Genomic DNA, 17,109 nt, shown 5'->3' on the forward strand with positions numbered 1-17,109 from the left:
CTATGTATATGGTACCGAGGAATCCAGCCCGGGACTTTGTGCATGCTAGGCAGGTACTCTACCACTAGGCCAAACTCCAGGCCCTCATCACTTTTATTAGTTGTGCCCCAAGTTAATTTTTCTCATAGAAATATTTACCCACACCATTCCAGAGTGCTACAATGCGAAACTAACCCTCATCACTTTTATTAGTTGTGCGCCAAGTTAATTTTTCTCATAGAAATATTTACCCACACCATTCCAGAGTGCTACAATGCGAAAGTAACCCTCATCACTTTTATTAGTTGTGCCCCAAGTCAATTTTTTTTTTTGCCAGTCCTGGGCTTGAGCTCAGGGCCTGAGCACTGTCCTTGGACTTTCTCAAGGCTAGAGCTCTACCACTTGAGCCTCAGCACCACTTCCAGCTTTTTTCTATGTATGTGGTACCGAGGAATTGAACCCGGGTCTTCGTGCATGCAAGGCAACCACTAGCAAACTCCTGGCCCCCCAAGTTAATTTTTTTATAGAAATATTTACCCACACCATTCCACAGTGCTACAATGCAAAACTAAGTCCACACAATTTTGTCACACACAAAGCTCCTGATTTCTTTACCAAGTTAGAGAAAAGAAGACACACTACAAAGAGGAAACATTTCCTTGGATTTCTTGGCTTGCTTTGATTTCCTCTGACAGAGCCACATGGAAGAGCTGTTTTCAAAGGTTGATTCTTTCTCCTTTTACAAGCCTGGCTGCAGATGTCCAAATATCCTGGAAAGAGCACCAAGCAGAAAGTGTTTATGGGACACGTCCCCTGGCCTGTTCATTCCCATTAGAATTAGAAACCATGCCCCAAGACTCCAATTAAATACTTGCCAGCAGCTAGAACAGTGTTACTTCCCTACGTGAGTGTGTCCTGAGTCAGTGTGATGCTCCATCTCAGTGGCTTGAGCCACCTCACACAGTCCTTAACTGATAAATTTTCTGTTGATTATCAGTGGCCTTGACTAAAATTTTTTTTTGGTGGATAGTGATAATGATAGAACCCAGGACCTTACACTGGCTAGGCAAGTACTCTACCAGTGAGCTACCGCCAAAGTCCTGATCTTCACTCAATAAAAATAAATGATTGTGAATTGATGCATATTAATTAGGAAAGCATATGAAATATGGTCTTATCACCTTTACTAGTAGACATTAACAATCTTTACTCTCTGCCTATGTACACTATGTCTCCCATAAAACTCTAGTTGCAAATTTGGCAACACAAAAACTTGTTCAGAAATTGCCAGTTGGGGTCCTGGGGGTATGAGTGGTAGAAAGTGGTAGAATACTGAGAAAAAAAAGTAAATGATATTGCCCACTAGAAATATGCTTGGATCACCTAACTTCTAAATAAGAATTCTACATGGGAAAGAGATGTATGATCCTAAACCGTAACTTGGCTTCTGTGCCTTCAGAAAGCCCAGTGTCCTTCATTTCCTGTCCTCTAACTCTTCACTGCTTCGTCTTGCCTGACCTTTGTAGGACAAGATTGCCCATGTGTGGCAGGACCACCGAAGACTTGAGAAGGAGCTTCAAGGCCTCCCCTAAGGAAGCAAGTACAAACTGAACTTCCACTGTCATTCTCAGCAATGCTTCCAAAAGGGGCCCTACACCCAGGTACACTCTGTACTGTCAAATAAAATTAAGTATTAGTTAAATATCTTGAGGGGAAAATAAGAAAGTGATTTTCTTTCAGCAGTCTTAGATTAGAACTCAGAGCCTCTCTCTTGCTGGGTATATGTTGAGGTCTTTCCTTGGTTATCTCCCGTGAGGTTACCTTAAGGTTGCTGTTGCTTCTAGTTCCATGCCTCTTATCTGTAATCTCCATGACTTCTTTCTCCATGTTTTCTTGAATGGTGCCTTTTAAGTCAATATAGTGGCAGTTGGAGCTGGCAAAGTGGCAGGAAATGGCCTGTGTTGCAAGAACAAATTGATACTGGAGAAAGGCATGCCACTAAGGCGATGAATTCCTGTCAGGGAGCCTCTTCCTAGAGAGTGAATTAGCTCACTAAGGACCTGATTGTCTCCAAAATATAGTCTCCTGCTTTTTCATTTTTGTTGTTGTTGTTGTTGTTTGTTTTTGGTTATGCTGGTCCTATGGCTTGAAACACAGGGCGTAGTCACTGTCCTTGGGTTTTGTTTTTCTCTCTGTCTCTCTCTGTCTCTCTCTGTCTCTCTCTCTCTCTCTCTGTCTCTCTCTCTGTCTGTCTCTCTGTCTCTGTCTCTGTCTCTGTCTCTGTCTCTGTCTCTCTCTCTCTCTCTCTCTCTCTCTCTCTCTCTCTCTCTCTCTCTCTCTCTCTCTCTCTCTCGTGGCTAATGCTCTACCACCAAAGCCACAGCTCAAGCCACTAGCATAAAAATTGGCTAGATTCTAGTACCTCATGCCTGTGATCATAGTTACTGGGGCTGAGATCTGATGATCAAGGCTCTAACTCAGCCTGTCCAGAAAAGTTCTTTTGACTCTTATCTCTAATTAACCAACCAACAGTAACCTGAAAGTGGTACTGAGGCTCAAGCGGTAGAGTACTAGCCTTGAGCATAAAAGCTAAGGGACAGGGCCTAGGACTAGCACAAATAAATAGCCAATGTTTATCCAGATTTTTTTTTTTATTTTGCCAGTCCTGGGCTTGAGCTCAGGGTCTGAGCACTGTCCTTGGACTTTCTCAAGGCTAGAGCTCTACCCCTTGAGCCTCAGCACCACTTCTGGCTTTTTTCTATGTATGTGGTACCGAGGAATCGAGCCCAGGTCTTCAAGCATGCTAGGCAAGCACTTTAACCACTAGGCCAAACTCCTGGCCCCTGTTTATCCAGATTTTATAACTTCAGTATCTCATTGTTTTTCCTTGAAAGCAGAGCTGGTATGCCATAAAGTACTCTATGGTTTTTAAGCAACCCCATGATGAACCAGATTTGGTACTAACTGGTTTAGGGTCCTAACATCACATTGCTTCTTCAGTGATAAAAGGGAAGTCCTAAGGCTTCTTACTGACGACTGAGGGAGGAGAGGAAGAGGGAGAGGGAAGAAGTAAGGTAGAATAAGGAAAGGAAAGAAAGAAAGAGAAAAAGAGGAAGGGAGAGAGGGAGAAAGGAAGGAAATGAGGAAGGGAGGGAGAGAAGGTGGGCAGCGGAAGGAAGGAAGGAAGGAAGGAAGGAAGGAAGGAAGGAAGGAAGGAAGGAAGGAAGGAAGGAAAGAAAGAAAGAAGGGACAAAGAGGGCAAATATATTCCTGATAAATAATCTGGACCAAATTCCAGTTGAATGAAAACCATTCATCTTCGAAAAGAGTAACAGCGATGAGAATGCCTACTTTCCGGAATCCTTGAGTTTTGTTCCGTCCAGATCCATGGATGAGCAAGGGATGAAAGAAAACAGTATCTCCCTTCTCCATCACGAGGTGCACGCGGGCGTTGTTCTTATCATAGTCCTGGATCCCATGGAACATTTTGTTAACTCCCCCCTGGAAAACAGAACAGGTGCCACGTCTATATGTGAGAGGTCTCCAGGATTAAAACTTAGACAATGACTCAGAGAAAGCAAGGGCTCTAAGTTCTTCTGCAAGAAAGGCATCTAAATTAGTTTCTAATTGAGATTCTAACTAACCAGTAAAATTCTAGAAGTGGCACTGTGACTCAAAGTGGTAGAGTACTTGTCTTGAGCAGAAGGGCTCAGGAATAGTGGGCAGGCCTTGAATTCAAACCCTGTAAATGCCAACTGGAACAATCTATCCCAGCAACAAGCACCTAGGACCCAGCCAGTCCTGGGAATGAAGGACCATGGAGAAGAATAAGAGGAGATGTTACACCTTAGAGCCACTTTGTGCCTGCCCTTTCAAAATTAAATAGAGCTGGGAGATGGAGAGAAATAAGTTAGTAAGGTTGCGCATCTAAAGTCCATGTCTGTCTAGCTTAAAACTGGACAGGAATTTACATTCTTGCCTTTGTTACCTGCTATTTGTATGGATAATAAGTCTTACACTCAGGATTGTTAGCCTTGACAGCTTAGTGGGTCTCCCTTTACACTGAGGACAGCCTGGAATGCAGGAGATTAAAAACTAGCTAAGTCATTCATTTTTTGCCCCAACCTCCCCCAACATGTTGCAGGTTTTTTTTTTTCCCTTTCATTTTTTTTTTCTTTTTTTCTTTTGGTCGGTCATGGAGTTTGAACTCTGGGCCTGGGTGCTATCCCTGAGCTCTTCAGCTCAAGGCCAGAACTCTACCATATGAGCTACAGTGCCACTTCCAGTTTTCTGGTGGTTAATTGGAGATAAAAGTCTCACAGGCTTTAGTACTTGGGCTGGCTTTGAACCGTGATCCTCAGATCTCACTCTTCTGAGTAGCTAGGATTATAGGTGTGAGCCACCAGCACCCACCATCTCTAATATTTTTCTTATTGCCTAGTCCTTGCCTAATGACACTTCTTCAGACTTCATCCGAGGACTCACCTCCACCATCAAGGACAACTACTGCATGCTGTCTTCATCTGGAGAGGACCCTATCTCTGCCTTTTACCTCTAATGTCGATGTCCCTTGCCGGCAGGAGGTAGCCAGAGAGAATCTGCACCCTTCTTCATAATTTTTAAAAGGCTGGAAAATAAGGCCTGTCCCAAGAAGGGGAGTCTGGAGGCTGCCCACTTCCCCAGAGGTCACATCCCTGAACTCCCTGCCAACCTCCTCTCCATCCCCTGTCCCCAGTTACCTCCCCAGGACTGTGGGTGGGTCCTAGGCTCTGAAGTCACAACCACAACCAGTGTGGACAAACCTCCCTTCACCGGGCCACATTTTCTCCCCACTCTTTCCCTACATAAGTCGGGGCCAGGCTGCTGCAAGTCCCTTTAGGCTTGCTACTCCACCTTGCATGATGGGATGCAGTTTGAATAAAACCTTTCTCTTTCCTGCCTGAATCCCTCACGGCAATCTCTTTCATCTGCTACTTTAATTGAACCTGAACACTCCTAATCTCTGTTTCCTGAGTAGCTGGGATGATAGGCTTGAAACACTGAGCTGTTGATAACTGCTTTACAGTCTCAGATCCTAGGTAGTACCAGCCCAATTCAGGCTTTCAAATTTATATTGAAAGAGCGAGTATTCTAACATATATTCTCAAACCTGCTCTACTTCTAAATGCAAATCACAGGAGAAGGCATTTTGAAGAAAGGCAATGCAGTCTCTTGTCTCAGCTCTTCATGGATATTGATATGAAGTAAAAACAGAGAAAGAGATTTTGACCATGAACCATGGCAAGCAGACCTACCTCCCACTGGGGGTAATCATGGGGTTTCAGGGAGCCTTTGTGGGTGCCCGGGAGCACAACCAGACAACCATTGTTCCGGTCAATGTGCTCCATGGCAGTCCATGCACAAACGATGCGATTGCTGGGCCTGAAGGGGAAGTAGTGCAGATCCTGGTGCAAGGGATGCCGGGATGTCTTCCTGCCTGGAAAAGAACGTAGTCTCAAAGGATGCTCAAGTGTCAGTGCTCTTACCCTGGGCCTGGAAAGCCACTGTGCTGACTATGCCTGCACGAAGCAAACAAACGAAACCACTCTGCGGAAAATCAGTCCTTGTAGATAAACACCAAATTGAAACAGCAAATCAACACAAGGGCTGCAAATTCAGCTGCTTGCTGTTGAGTTACTAGTAGCTAACACTTCACTCGAACAAGTGACACATTAGCTCTAGTGTGCTTTGTTTATTTTTTGTGCTGATCCTGCAGCTTGAACTCAAGACTAGAGCATTGTCCCTGAGCATTTTAAGGCTAGCACTCTCACTTGAGCCACAGTTCCATTTCTAGCTTTTCTGAGTGGTTAATTTGAGATAAGAGTTTCACAGATTTTCCTGCCCAAGTTGGCTTCCTGAGTAGCTTGGACTACAGATGTGAACCACAGGCACCAAATATTTTTTTTCTTTTCATTCTTTTTTTTGCGGGGGGTCATGGAGCTTGAACTCGGCCTGGGCACTATCTCTGAGCTATTTAGCTCAAGGCTACCATTCTATCTCTGAGCCTGAGCACAGTCCCAGAGCTCTTCCACTCTTGGCTCTACCCTTGAGCCAAGACCCACTTCCCGTTTTCTAGAGGTTAATTGAAGATAAGAGTCTGAGGTTCTTTTGTGCCCAGGCTGGCTTTGAACCTTGATCCTCATATCTCAGCCTCCTGAGTAGGTAGGAATATAGGTGTGAGCCACTGCACCCAGCTTATTTTTTTTTCTTTTAATCACTTTGGATTAGGTTCACAGGTACCAGGCAATAAATATTCAAAAAATTCTGGATGAATTAAATTGAAGACAATGGGGCAGGGACAAGGTGGAGATCCCCTTCTAAGTAACTGGTTACAAGTAGTTTCCCTCACAGAAGGTGAGTTAGTGTCAGACAGTAGTGTCACATGGCTGTTCCTCCCAGCTCTGCTCCATCTCTCCAGACAAGATGCCATGGAGAAACAGACTTTGAGGAAAAGCTCCAGCCCAATCACATGAACCTTTCCTGCTGTCAGGAGGAAGAAAGGAAGAAAAGGAGAAGTCCACTGGGACTGGTGTTGTTGCTGTTACACAAGGATTTCTCCAAGTAATCTAAGAGCCACCAGCTGGAGAATCTCTAAGAAGTTATTGTAATTGAGAAGCAGGTGGGCACTGGTGCCTCAAGCCTGTAATCCTAGCTACTCAGGAGGCTGAGATCTGACAATTGCAGTTCAAAGCCAGCTCAAGTTAGAAAGTCTGTAATTAAGCAGCAGAAAGCCAGAAGTGGAGATATGGTGCAAATGACAGAGTGCTATTCTTGCACAAAAATGCTTAGGGACAGAGCCCAGGCCCTTAGTTCAAGCTCCAGGACTGGCATAAAAAATAAAAATAAAAACATTAAAAAACCTAGACTGTATTTCTTAGTCCACCTGGAAATCAGAACTCAGAGTTTGCATTTTGGCAAGCAACAAGACTTCTTAAGAATGCCCATGTTTGACTTATAATTGGAAGTTTAATGGTTAAATACAATAAATACAGTTTTGTATTTTTGTGTTTGTTTGCTTTTTTGCCAGTGCTCAGGGCCTGAGCACTGTCCTTTGGCTATCTCAAGGTTAGCACTCTACCATTTGAGCCACATCACCACTTCTGGCTTTTTCTTTTCTTTTTGGGGGGGGAGGGTCATGGGATTGAACTGAGCCTGGGCGCTGTCCCTGAGCTCTTCAGCTCAAGGCTATCATCCTACCCTTGAGCCAAGCCCCACTTTCCATTTTCTAGAGGTTAATTGGAGATAGGAGTCTCAGGTCCTTTTGTGCCTAGGCTGGCTTTGAACCTTGATCCTCAGATCTCCTGAGTAGCTAGGATTACAGGCATGAGCCACCATGCCCAGCTCACTTGTGGCTTTTTCTATGAGATATGTGGTACCAAGGAATCAAACCCAGAGCTTTGTGCATGCTAGGCAGGCACTCTACCAGTAGGACATGCTCCTAGCCAATAAATACAGTTTTGAGATTAGGAATGCTGAATATGTGCTCTTATGGCTCAGACTGGATGATAAAGCATATACATAGTAAGTCGTTCAAGTATATGAAATTGCTGTCTTTCTTAAACTGTATTAAAAGAGCTAGTCATCTGAAAATTTAACAATAATCCTCCAGTCAAAATAATTCACTACTGGGCCTTATGGCCCACGCTTGTAATTCTAGCTATTCAAAAGTCTGAGACCAGAAGATGGTGGTTCAAAACTAAATAAGCCAGGAAGGTTTGTAAGACTCTTATCTCCAATTAACTACCAAAAAGCTAGTAGTAGAGCTGTGGCTTAAGTGGTAAAGTGGTAGCCTTGAGTGGAAAAAGTGAGACAAGAATGTGAGGCCCAAAGTTCAAGTCCCAGTACTTGCACAAATATAAAATATAAATATAAATATAAAAATTACTATGAGACTTCAGTGCAGTTATAATGTAAACAATATGTAGAATGAAATAAAATGATATTCATTCAAATGGTCAGGGTTAGAACTTCAGCTTTGAATACTTTAACTCAACAACTTTTCTTCTCTTGCCTCTCCCTAACAGAGAACTCTTTACCAGTATCAGGAGGTTTGTTTATCAGCATTGCGTGCATGGCCATAATATTGGGTCCAGTAAAACACTCCACATATTTCAGGATCTAAGAGAAAAGAAAGAACAGCTTCATAGGAAAACAGGTTAGACCAGGGGCAGAGAGTGCAGTGATCATATAAGAACCAAGATGGCAGCCGTCTAAAATCCAACTGGCATTTTCAAACACAGCCAACAAAGCATGAAAAACTCAGCAATTGAAAATCATGCTAGACATATAATTCTCTGAATTAATGGATTTTTGGTGCCAACTTGGAAGGTAGTCATTTTTTTTTTCCTACAAGACAAATAAGATGCAAGTAGGAAAGACAGGAACAGAGCTTCTGCTAAACGGAAGCTGTAGAGAAAAGTCAAGGAGAAGCAGGGTCCTTCTTAGACACTCTAAGAGGAAAGGCCTCTGAAAGGACTCAACGTAAGGACTCCCACAGAAAACAGAACAGGGGCTCTGCGAACTCCTCAAAACGAGCGTGGCAAGACCTGACATGAGGTCTATGAACCAGACAGAGGGGTGGAAAATGGGGTCCCACGAGTGAACAAGGAGGCCAGGCTCAGTGTCTCAAGTCTGTTGTCCCAGGTACTCAGGAGCCTGGGTTCAGAAGGATTCTAGTTCCAGGCTAGCCTAGGCAAAATGTTAGGGAGACCTGGTTTCTACCAATAAAAAGTTGCATACTTCAGTGTCAGTGGCTCATGCATCTAATCCTAGCTATTCAGGAGGCTGAGATCTGAAGATCGAGGTTCAAAGCCACCCTGTACAGGGAAATCTATAAGACTCTTGCCTCCAATTAACTACTCAAAACAGGAAGGGTCACTGTGGTTCAAAATGGTAGAGCGCTAGCCTTGAGCACAAAGAGCTCAGGGACAATATCCGGGCTCAAAACCCAAGATTAACAAAAAGACACACACAAAAAAAAACCCCACAGCTGGGTAGTGACTACATCTGCCATTCCAGCTATGTTGAGAAGCATAAATAGGAGGATCACAGTACAGACTAGCCCTTTCCTTCGGGCCTTCTCTTCTAGGGTCTAAATATGACATCACAGATCGCTAACCTGCATAGTCTTCCTTCATTGGTCAACTTTTCTACCAGCATCTGATGATAATATTTTATAAGTGCTGAATGCACAGTCTCCTGTGTAACCTTCCTGAACAAATGATGAAGAAACCATGGATCTAGTCTCAGGATCCAATGGGATGTTTTACAGTGGTTTAAAAGGCACACAGAAACTGATAAGGAGTTCTGAGATCCACTGGATGTGAAAAAGAAACTTGATGAGCCAGGTACCAGGCTCATGCCTACATTCCTAGCTACTCAGGATGCTGAGATCTGAGAATCATGGTGCAAAGACAGCCCAGGTAGAAAAGTCCCTCTGCGACTCTTACCTCTACTTGAGCTATGTCTCAGCCCTTTTGGCTCCATTTATTTTACTTTTTTTTGGGGGGGGGGGGTGACAGTCCTGGGACTGAGGTCAGGGCTGGAGCACTGTCCTTGGACTTTCTCAAGACTAGAGCTCTACCACTTGAGCCTCAGCACCACTTCTGGCTTTTTTCTATGTATGTGGTACAAAGGAATCAAACCCGTGTCTTTGTGCATGCTAGGCAAGCACTCTACTACTAGGCCAAACTGCCAGTCCTGGCTCTACTTATTTTAATTGTTTGGTTGTATTTGTCACTACTAGGGTTTGATTTTAGGGCCTTGTTTGTACTCAGATTTATTGCTTACACCTAATGAGACTTAGACCATCCCTCCAGCTCAACTTTTTGCTGGTTATTTTGGAGATAGTCTTTCAGACACTTCTTCCCCTTCTGTCTGTGAACTATGATCTTCCTGGATTTCAGCCTCCAGATGTTTGGTCTGCCCCGAGAGCATCCCCTCCCCTCTTCCTCTTTGCCAACCTGAAACCAGTAGTCCCTTGACTGTCCATCACCTGACTGTGAGTCAGCAAAGGAGCTCTGAGATCACTTCCTAATCCGATGTGGTTCCATCTACTGCTTTTCCCTATATAATCCTGATTTGGTCCTCTTTGTTTATTTTTCTCCTTTTCCTTCTCTGTCTCTCAGCACCTCCATCTCTCGTGGGCCTCTTCCCAATAAATTCTTTCTGACCTGAACCATGTTGTGGGTTTCCTTTCCAGCAAATCTTATACAGAGTAGCCAGGATTGTAAGTGTGAGTTACTGGTACCTGGCTGCTTTAGTTATTACTGGAATAGGGTTTTGTGTTTTTGTCTTTGACTATGGTCTCTCTACCTATACTTCCAGGTCAGCTGAAAAACACTGGGGAACACCACCACACCCAAATTGCTTGAGACAGGATCTAGACAGCTTTTTGTTTTACTGGCCTACTACCTAGATCCTCCCACTCTCTGCCTCCTGAGCAGCTGAGATTATGAGTATGAGCCAGCAAGTTATACCACAAGAAGAATGAAGAGGAGGAGAAGGACATGGAGGATGAGGAGGGGGAGAAGAAAGAGAACAAGAAGGAGAGGGAGAAGGACAAGGAGAAAAAGAGAAGGAAGAGGATGATGATGATGATGATGATGATGATGATGATGATGATGATGCCAAGTGCCAGTAGTTCCCACCTGTAATTCTAGAGTCATAGAAGAACTTTCTCTTTTTAATGCAGAATCCCTTCTTTTCTTAGCCAGAGATAACTGACTCCAGCCACAGCAGGAATTCTTAGTCTTAGTGTTACTGGCATTTGGGGTAGGGTAACTCTTTGGGCCAAGGGCTCCTCCATATATTCTAGAATCTATAGACTATATGGGCTGCATCCTTGATCCCAGATACCCATTAGAAGACAGAACCACACCTCTCCCATCTCCCTCTGTGAGGCCTCCACACATTGCTACCTTCCTCTGGGGCAAAATGGCCTCCAGTGAAGAGCCTCCCTCTAGAGACCTGACAGGGAGGGATGGGAGGGGCCCATGGGACATCTTGGGAGACAGAGCCCCAGCCAGCCTAGAGGGGGCTGAGGGGAAGAAGTAGAGGGCCCACTCTCACCTGGGGAAGTTTGCAGTATCTGAAGAGTTCCTGGTGTTCTTGGAAGTTCTGAATCTTAGAGACCACTTTCTCACTTAGCCCAGGTTTCAGCTTTGAAATGGACACATCCTTCATTACAAGCAATCCGTGTGGCTTCACCTCCTCCCTACAGATTTTTTCAAATTCATCCCTAGAAAATGACAAAGATGTCATATGTGAAGCCAGCTCTCCTGTGGAAAGCTGTGTGAGTTCAGTCAGGATGGCTTCTCTGTCCTGGAGTCCTACATGGAATTCTTCTGGGATACAGGAGAAAATGGGAGGCTCAAAAATTCTAGCTGAAAGCCAGGAACTGGCAATGCACACCTATCATCCTAGCGACTCAGGAGGCTGAGATCTGAGGATCCTGGTTCAAAGCTAACACCGAGTAGGAAAGTCCATGAGACTCTTATTTCCAATCAACCACCAAAAAGCTGTAAGTGGAGCTCTGGCTCAAATGGTACAGTGCTAACCTTAAGGAAAGAAGCACAGTGAGAGCCAGGAGCCTATGGCTCATGCCTGTAATCCTACCTAATCAGGAGGCTGAGTTCTGAGGATTACATTTCAAAGCCAGCCCAGGCAAGAAAGTCCATGAGACTTATCTCAAAAACAAAAACAAAAACAAAAAAAACCCTGGAGTGTAGCTGTAGATCAAGTAGTAGAGTGCTAACCTTTAACAAAAAGAGGCTGAGAGGCAGTGCTTAGGCCCTAAATTCAAATCCCGGGGCTTGCAGGGGGAAAAAAAAAAGAGTTCAGGGACAGCACTCAGGCCTTGAGTTTAAGCACTGAAAACAACACACACACACACACACACACACACACACACACACACACACACACACACAAATCTGAACCTGCACAAGCTAATCTATTTTGCATTTTATACACAACTGTAATCCACATTGTTGTCAAAGAAGAATTAGTACTAATATACCTGAAGCGCTGGATGTCCTCATCAGATACCAGATTTTTAATGACAAGAAAACCATTTTCTTCATAAAATTGTCTCTGCTCCACACTTAGGATGTTGTTATCCAAAGTAAACCTAAAGGAAAAGAAAATAGCACCAAATAAGCTCAAATTTTAAATTACAAGTCAAAAAAATGTACCACAAATTTGACTCTTGTTTGGTTTGTTTTTTGTTTGGTTTGGTTTTTTTTGTTTGTTTGTTTGTTTTTGCCAGTCCTGGGCTTGAGCTCAGAGCCTAAGCACTGTCCTTGGACTTCCTCAAGGCTAGAGCTCTACCACTTGAGCCTCAGCACCACTTCTGGCTTTTTTCTATGTATGTGGTACCAAGGAATTGAACCCCGGGTCTTCTGCATGCTAGGCAAGTACTCTTGCCACTAGGCCAAACTCTCAGACCCTGTTTGTTTGTTTTTGAGGCTGTTATAGGGCTTGAACTCAGGGCATGGGTGCTGTCCTTGAGTGTTTTTGTTCAACTTGAATTATATCTCCAGTTCTGGCTTTGGGGGCAAGTTAATTGGAGATGACATTCTTATAGACTTTCCTATTCCAGCTCACTTCAAACCTCCATCCTCAGATTTCAGCCTCCTGAGTAGCTAGGATTTTAGGCATGAGCCATTGGCACCCAGCCCATGTTTGCTATTATTTATTTATTTGCTTGTCCTGGGGCTTGAACTCAGGGCCTGCACTGTCCTTGAGCTTTCCCAAGGCTCCTCTCTACCACTTGAGCCATAGCACCATTTCCAGCTTTTTCTGTGTAGGTGGTACCAAGGAATCAAACCCAGGGCTTCATGCATGCTAGCCAAGCACACTACCACAGGCCACACTCCCAGCCCCCATATTTGCTTTTTAATCAAACATTTCTATTTCTAATGCTTTAAGAAAATAATCTGGCTGTGCACTGGTGGTTTATGCCTACAATCCTAGCCATTCAGAAACTGCGGATCCAAGTTCAAAGCTTGCCTGGGCAGGAAATAACCACTGGGAACCTGGAAGTGGCACTATGACTCAAAGTGGTAGAATGCTAGACTTGTGCCAAAAAAAAGCTCAGAGACAACACTCAGGCCTTGAGTTCAAGCCCTATAACCAAACAAAGAAAAATAAAATAATCATAATAATCTGGAAAAGTTTATAAAGTTTTACGTTCAAAGGTTAACTATGATCACCAAAAAATGTACAGTAATGGAAGAAAAGTTAATGACATATCCATTCCAGGAAATATGACTCAGGCATTAAAAATGTCAGGTGAGGCACTGATAATATTACATATAGTATATAAATATAAGCTAATTTAAATGTGATATATCATGTATGAGTTTTTAAAAGTGAGATTGTGTATTTGTTGTTGGTTTCTGATTTTTAGAATACACATACAAAATTAAAATCAAGGCCTTCCAAACTTTACATGACTCTCTTAATTAGTGCAGGACCTGGAACTGGGGACTTGAATGATGAAAGCTAATGGCTGACATGTCTGACAGGTTGATCCCCACTAGAAACATACACCCATTGGCCATGAATGAAGGTGAGATCTACTTACTGGAATTCTTGAGGATGGAAATTAGTGGATGAAACAGTACTGGAAGTGGGGTATGCCACCTAGAATGAGGGGTAAGGCAGACAACAGAAAGGGAAGAGCCTAGAAACTATTTTCTAGAAACTATTGGGTACTTGGTTTTCAGAAATAGATGCAAGACTGGCGGGGCCTCCCAGGCAGGCCTTTGACTTCTGCCTCTTCAGTTCATGACCCACAGCACAAGAAACCTAAATATCTTCCCTGGGGAAGCAGCGCTGGAAACTTGGGACTCTGACCTCTGGGTAACAAACCAGCTGTGGTCACCCACCAGGGGTAATGGCTGAGCTGCAAACCCCTTTGTACCACCAGAGCTCCAATTTGTGTTCAGATCATCACTTCCCTCCAGTATGCTAGCTGGACACAAAACATCAAGACTCATCTCCACAAGCAGGTAGAAAAGGCAAGCTGCAAAATGTGACTCTTGGTAGGGGGCTTGACTACATGCAGAGGGCTCAAGGTTAGAGTTCTACCACTTAAGCCACAGCACTACTTCTGGCTTTTTCTATGGACGTGGTACCTAGGAATTGAAGCTAGATTTTCGTGCATGCTAGGCTGACACTTTATCACGAGGCCAAACTCCCATCCTATAGAACACATTTTACACAGGAACTGCAGATTGTTGACATAGCATTTTCCTGTTCTTTCTTGGTTTTTGTTTAAAGAGTTACATTTACCTGCTACATATTAACAGGTTATTTGTATATTTGAGTACTAGGGCTTAAATTTAAGACCTTTTGCACTTATTATGTTCTATCCCTTGAACTATACCAGCAGCCAGTTTTTTGCATTCTTTTAGAGATGGACTCTTAAGGACATTTCTGTCCAGACTCTCGTTAAAGTAACCTTCCCATTCGCAGCTCACTAAGTAATTAGGTTATAGGTGAGCCCCAGGCATCCTGCTGGTTATTATTTCTTAAATACAGTCTTCCTAGAATTGGGTAGCAATACTGTAACCAAGAAAAAGGATAGTGAAACATCAGAATATAATCTCAGCAGTAGGCTCGTGAAAGCCTTTGCTCAATTGCTCTCAGCAATGTCACTTCAAGGACATGCACACAAAAGCCTTTGGGAAGCCATGCTCTTATTCTTCTCCACTATTTCTGCTGCATGGTTGTTCTCAGAGAAAATGTTGGTTATATATAAACATTTATGATATAAAACAATTTGAAAATAGATGGAAAAAATGTATGAAGAGTGGAGTACTGAATATTTAATATATATATTAAATAGAGCTATACCAGAAAGTTTACAAATGGTGAAATAGTGTGTATATATGTGTATGCACATGTGTGTGTGTGTGTGTGTGTGTGTGTGTGTGTGTGTGTGTGGTGGGTATTGAAATCAGGGCCTCACTTGGTTCTTTTGCTCATGGTTGGTGCTCTACCATACAAAATACACCTCCGGGGGCCGGGAGTTTGGCCTAGTGGTTAAAGTGCTTGCCTAGCATGCATGAAGACCCGGGTTCGATTCCTCAGTACCACATACATAGATAAAAGCCAGAAGTGGTGCTGAGGCTCAAGTGGTAGAGCTCTAGCCTTGAGGAAGTCCAAGGACAGTGCTCAGACCCTGAGCTCAAGCCCAGGACTGGCAAAAAAAAAAAAAACCAAACAAACAAACAACAAAAAAAACAAAATACACCTCCGTTTCTAGCTTTTTGCTGGTTAACTGGAGATAAGAGTGTCTCCAATTTATCTGTCCAGGCTGTCTTCCAACCTTAATCTTTACCTCCTTCCCAGTCCTCAGATCTAACTCCTGAGTAGCTAGAATTATAGGCATGAACTATCAGTGCCTGGCCAAATGATTATTTGTGAGTTTTTTTTTTATTTTTTCCTGATTTACAAATCCGTATTTTGAAAACATATTTTAGGTCTGGGAGTTTGGCCTAGTGGTTAAAGTGCTTGCCTAGCATACACAAAGACCCGGGTTCGATTCCTTGGTACCACATACATACAAAAAAGCCGGAAGTGGTGCTGAGGCTCAAGTGGTAGAGCTCTAACCTTGAGAAAGTCCAAGGACAGTGCTCAGGCCCTGAGCTCAAGCCCAGGACTGGCAAAAAAAAAAAAAAAAGAAAACATATTTTATACTTCAAAAGCATTATGATTCCAGGTGTCAGTGATTCATACCTATAATCCTGACCTCAAACTCCACGACCACAAACACAAACAAAAACTAGACCAAAAGAGTAGTGACAGCCAGGTGCTGGTGGCTCAAGTCTATAATCCTAGCTCTGCAGGAGGCTGAGATCTGAGCATTGGCAGAAAAGACCAGGAAACTCCCATCTAATAAACTACTCACAAAAGCCTTAAGGGGCGGGGGTGGGGGGTGGAGGGAGTGGGGCGGTGGGCAGGGGTTTCAAGTGGTAGAGTGCTCACCTTGAACAAAAGAAGTTCAAGGACATTGCCCAGGCCCAGAGCTCAAGCCCCACGAATAACAACAACAATAAAAAAGAAATTAGAGACTGGACCAAGTCCTAAGCAGAACTGCCCAGGGCTTTCCCAGTTGGAGGAGCCTAGCACCGAAGCGTCTGGCCATGCCAGGTGACACAGACTGGTCCAGTCCACAGCTGCTGCTCTGGGTTAAGGCCTCTGGAGGCTTGTCACCTCCCCTGCCTGGTGGAGTCTCCTCTGTGGACACTGAGATTCTGTCCTCCTTAGAGAGGTCGTCATCTCCTGGTTTGTCTGTTAAGCTGGCAGTGGGCCTGGCCAGCTGTGAAAGTCACCTTGTGGCTGGCTGTCCCTTTGCTGCTGGAGCTCAGGGTCCTAAGGAAGGTGGCAGCGAGGCTCCTCAGGCTGCCAAAGGCGAAGGCCCGGGCAGTTCCCGCAGGTCCCCCTTCCCGGAGGTGGGCAGCGGAGGGGCGCAGAGGAGGGGCGCAGCGGGGTCCCCAGGGCGCAGGGCAGGGGCGGGGGCGGGGGCGGCTCAGCTCCTGCGGGCTCCAGTGTGCGGAGCCGCCCACCGTGCGGGGCGAGCCAGGAGCCCATCCTCAAGGAGGAACGGCTTCCTGGCTGGCTGCAGTCCCCCCCAACCCCCTGCCAGGGCGCGACAGCCACGCACCCAGCAGCAGGCCCCACAGCAAGGGATTCCCTCCCCAAGGCCCGGAGAGAACCACAGAGGTCCAGACTCAGGGACCCTGGGCATCACCCAGGAAGCCAGGTGGCCCACGCAGAGTGAAGGATACGATGTCACAGGACAAGGTGCGGCCGAGGTGGCCCAGGATGGTCCTCAGACGGGTGGTGGTGCGTGGTGCATCCATGGTAGAAGCAAGGACACTGGTCCACACACCCCACCTCCTCCCCTCTTCACCAGGCCCTGGCCCCGCCCCAGGGGCGAGAGAGGCGGCCAAGGAAAGGCGTGTGCCTGTGCGTTCATGCATGCCTGAAGGCTGGTTCTGAGGCTGCAATTAAGAGCTGTGCTCTACCACTTGAGCCATAACTCGGCTTGCAGCTTTCTTGTAGAATTTCCTCTGAACA

The 17,109-nt window shown here is 44.8% G+C and overlaps 1 protein-coding gene across 1 annotated transcript; it reads right to left on the minus strand.

Annotated features, from left to right (window-relative positions):
* Positions 1-469: 469 nt before the first annotated feature.
* Positions 470-16,921, minus strand: LOC150045932 (phytanoyl-CoA dioxygenase, peroxisomal-like). The gene is made up of 9 exons (XM_090318908.1): positions 16,818-16,921; positions 13,607-13,665; positions 12,038-12,148; positions 11,089-11,257; positions 8,055-8,136; positions 5,274-5,455; positions 3,331-3,480; positions 1,801-1,935; positions 470-749 (listed from the first exon to the last, which is right to left on the minus strand). Exons 1-9 carry the CDS (start codon positions 16,890-16,892, stop codon positions 696-698), a joined length of 1,017 nt encoding a protein of 338 aa, XP_090175034.1. The 5' UTR covers positions 16,893-16,921; the 3' UTR covers positions 470-695.
* Positions 16,922-17,109: the final 188 nt, after the last annotated feature.

The sequence above is a fragment of the Megascapheus bottae genome, chromosome 26 (assembly GCF_031878675.1).
Source record: "Megascapheus bottae isolate mThoBot1 chromosome 26, mThoBot2.hap1, whole genome shotgun sequence".
Classification (NCBI taxonomy): domain Eukaryota; kingdom Metazoa; phylum Chordata; class Mammalia; order Rodentia; family Geomyidae; genus Megascapheus; species Megascapheus bottae.

Coding starts and splice junctions, on each gene's coding strand:
- LOC150045932 (XM_090318908.1), bottom strand. CDS start 16,892: ATGGATGCACCACGCACCACCACCCGTCTGAGGACCATCCTGGGCCAC. Junction 11,258..12,037: donor GAGGACATCCAGCGCTTCAG/GTATATTAGTAC, acceptor GTCATTTTCTAG/GGATGAATTTGAAAAAATCT. Junction 8,137..11,088: donor GATACTGCAAACTTCCCCAG/GTGAGAGTGGGC, acceptor CTTTTCTCTTAG/ATCCTGAAATATGTGGAGTG.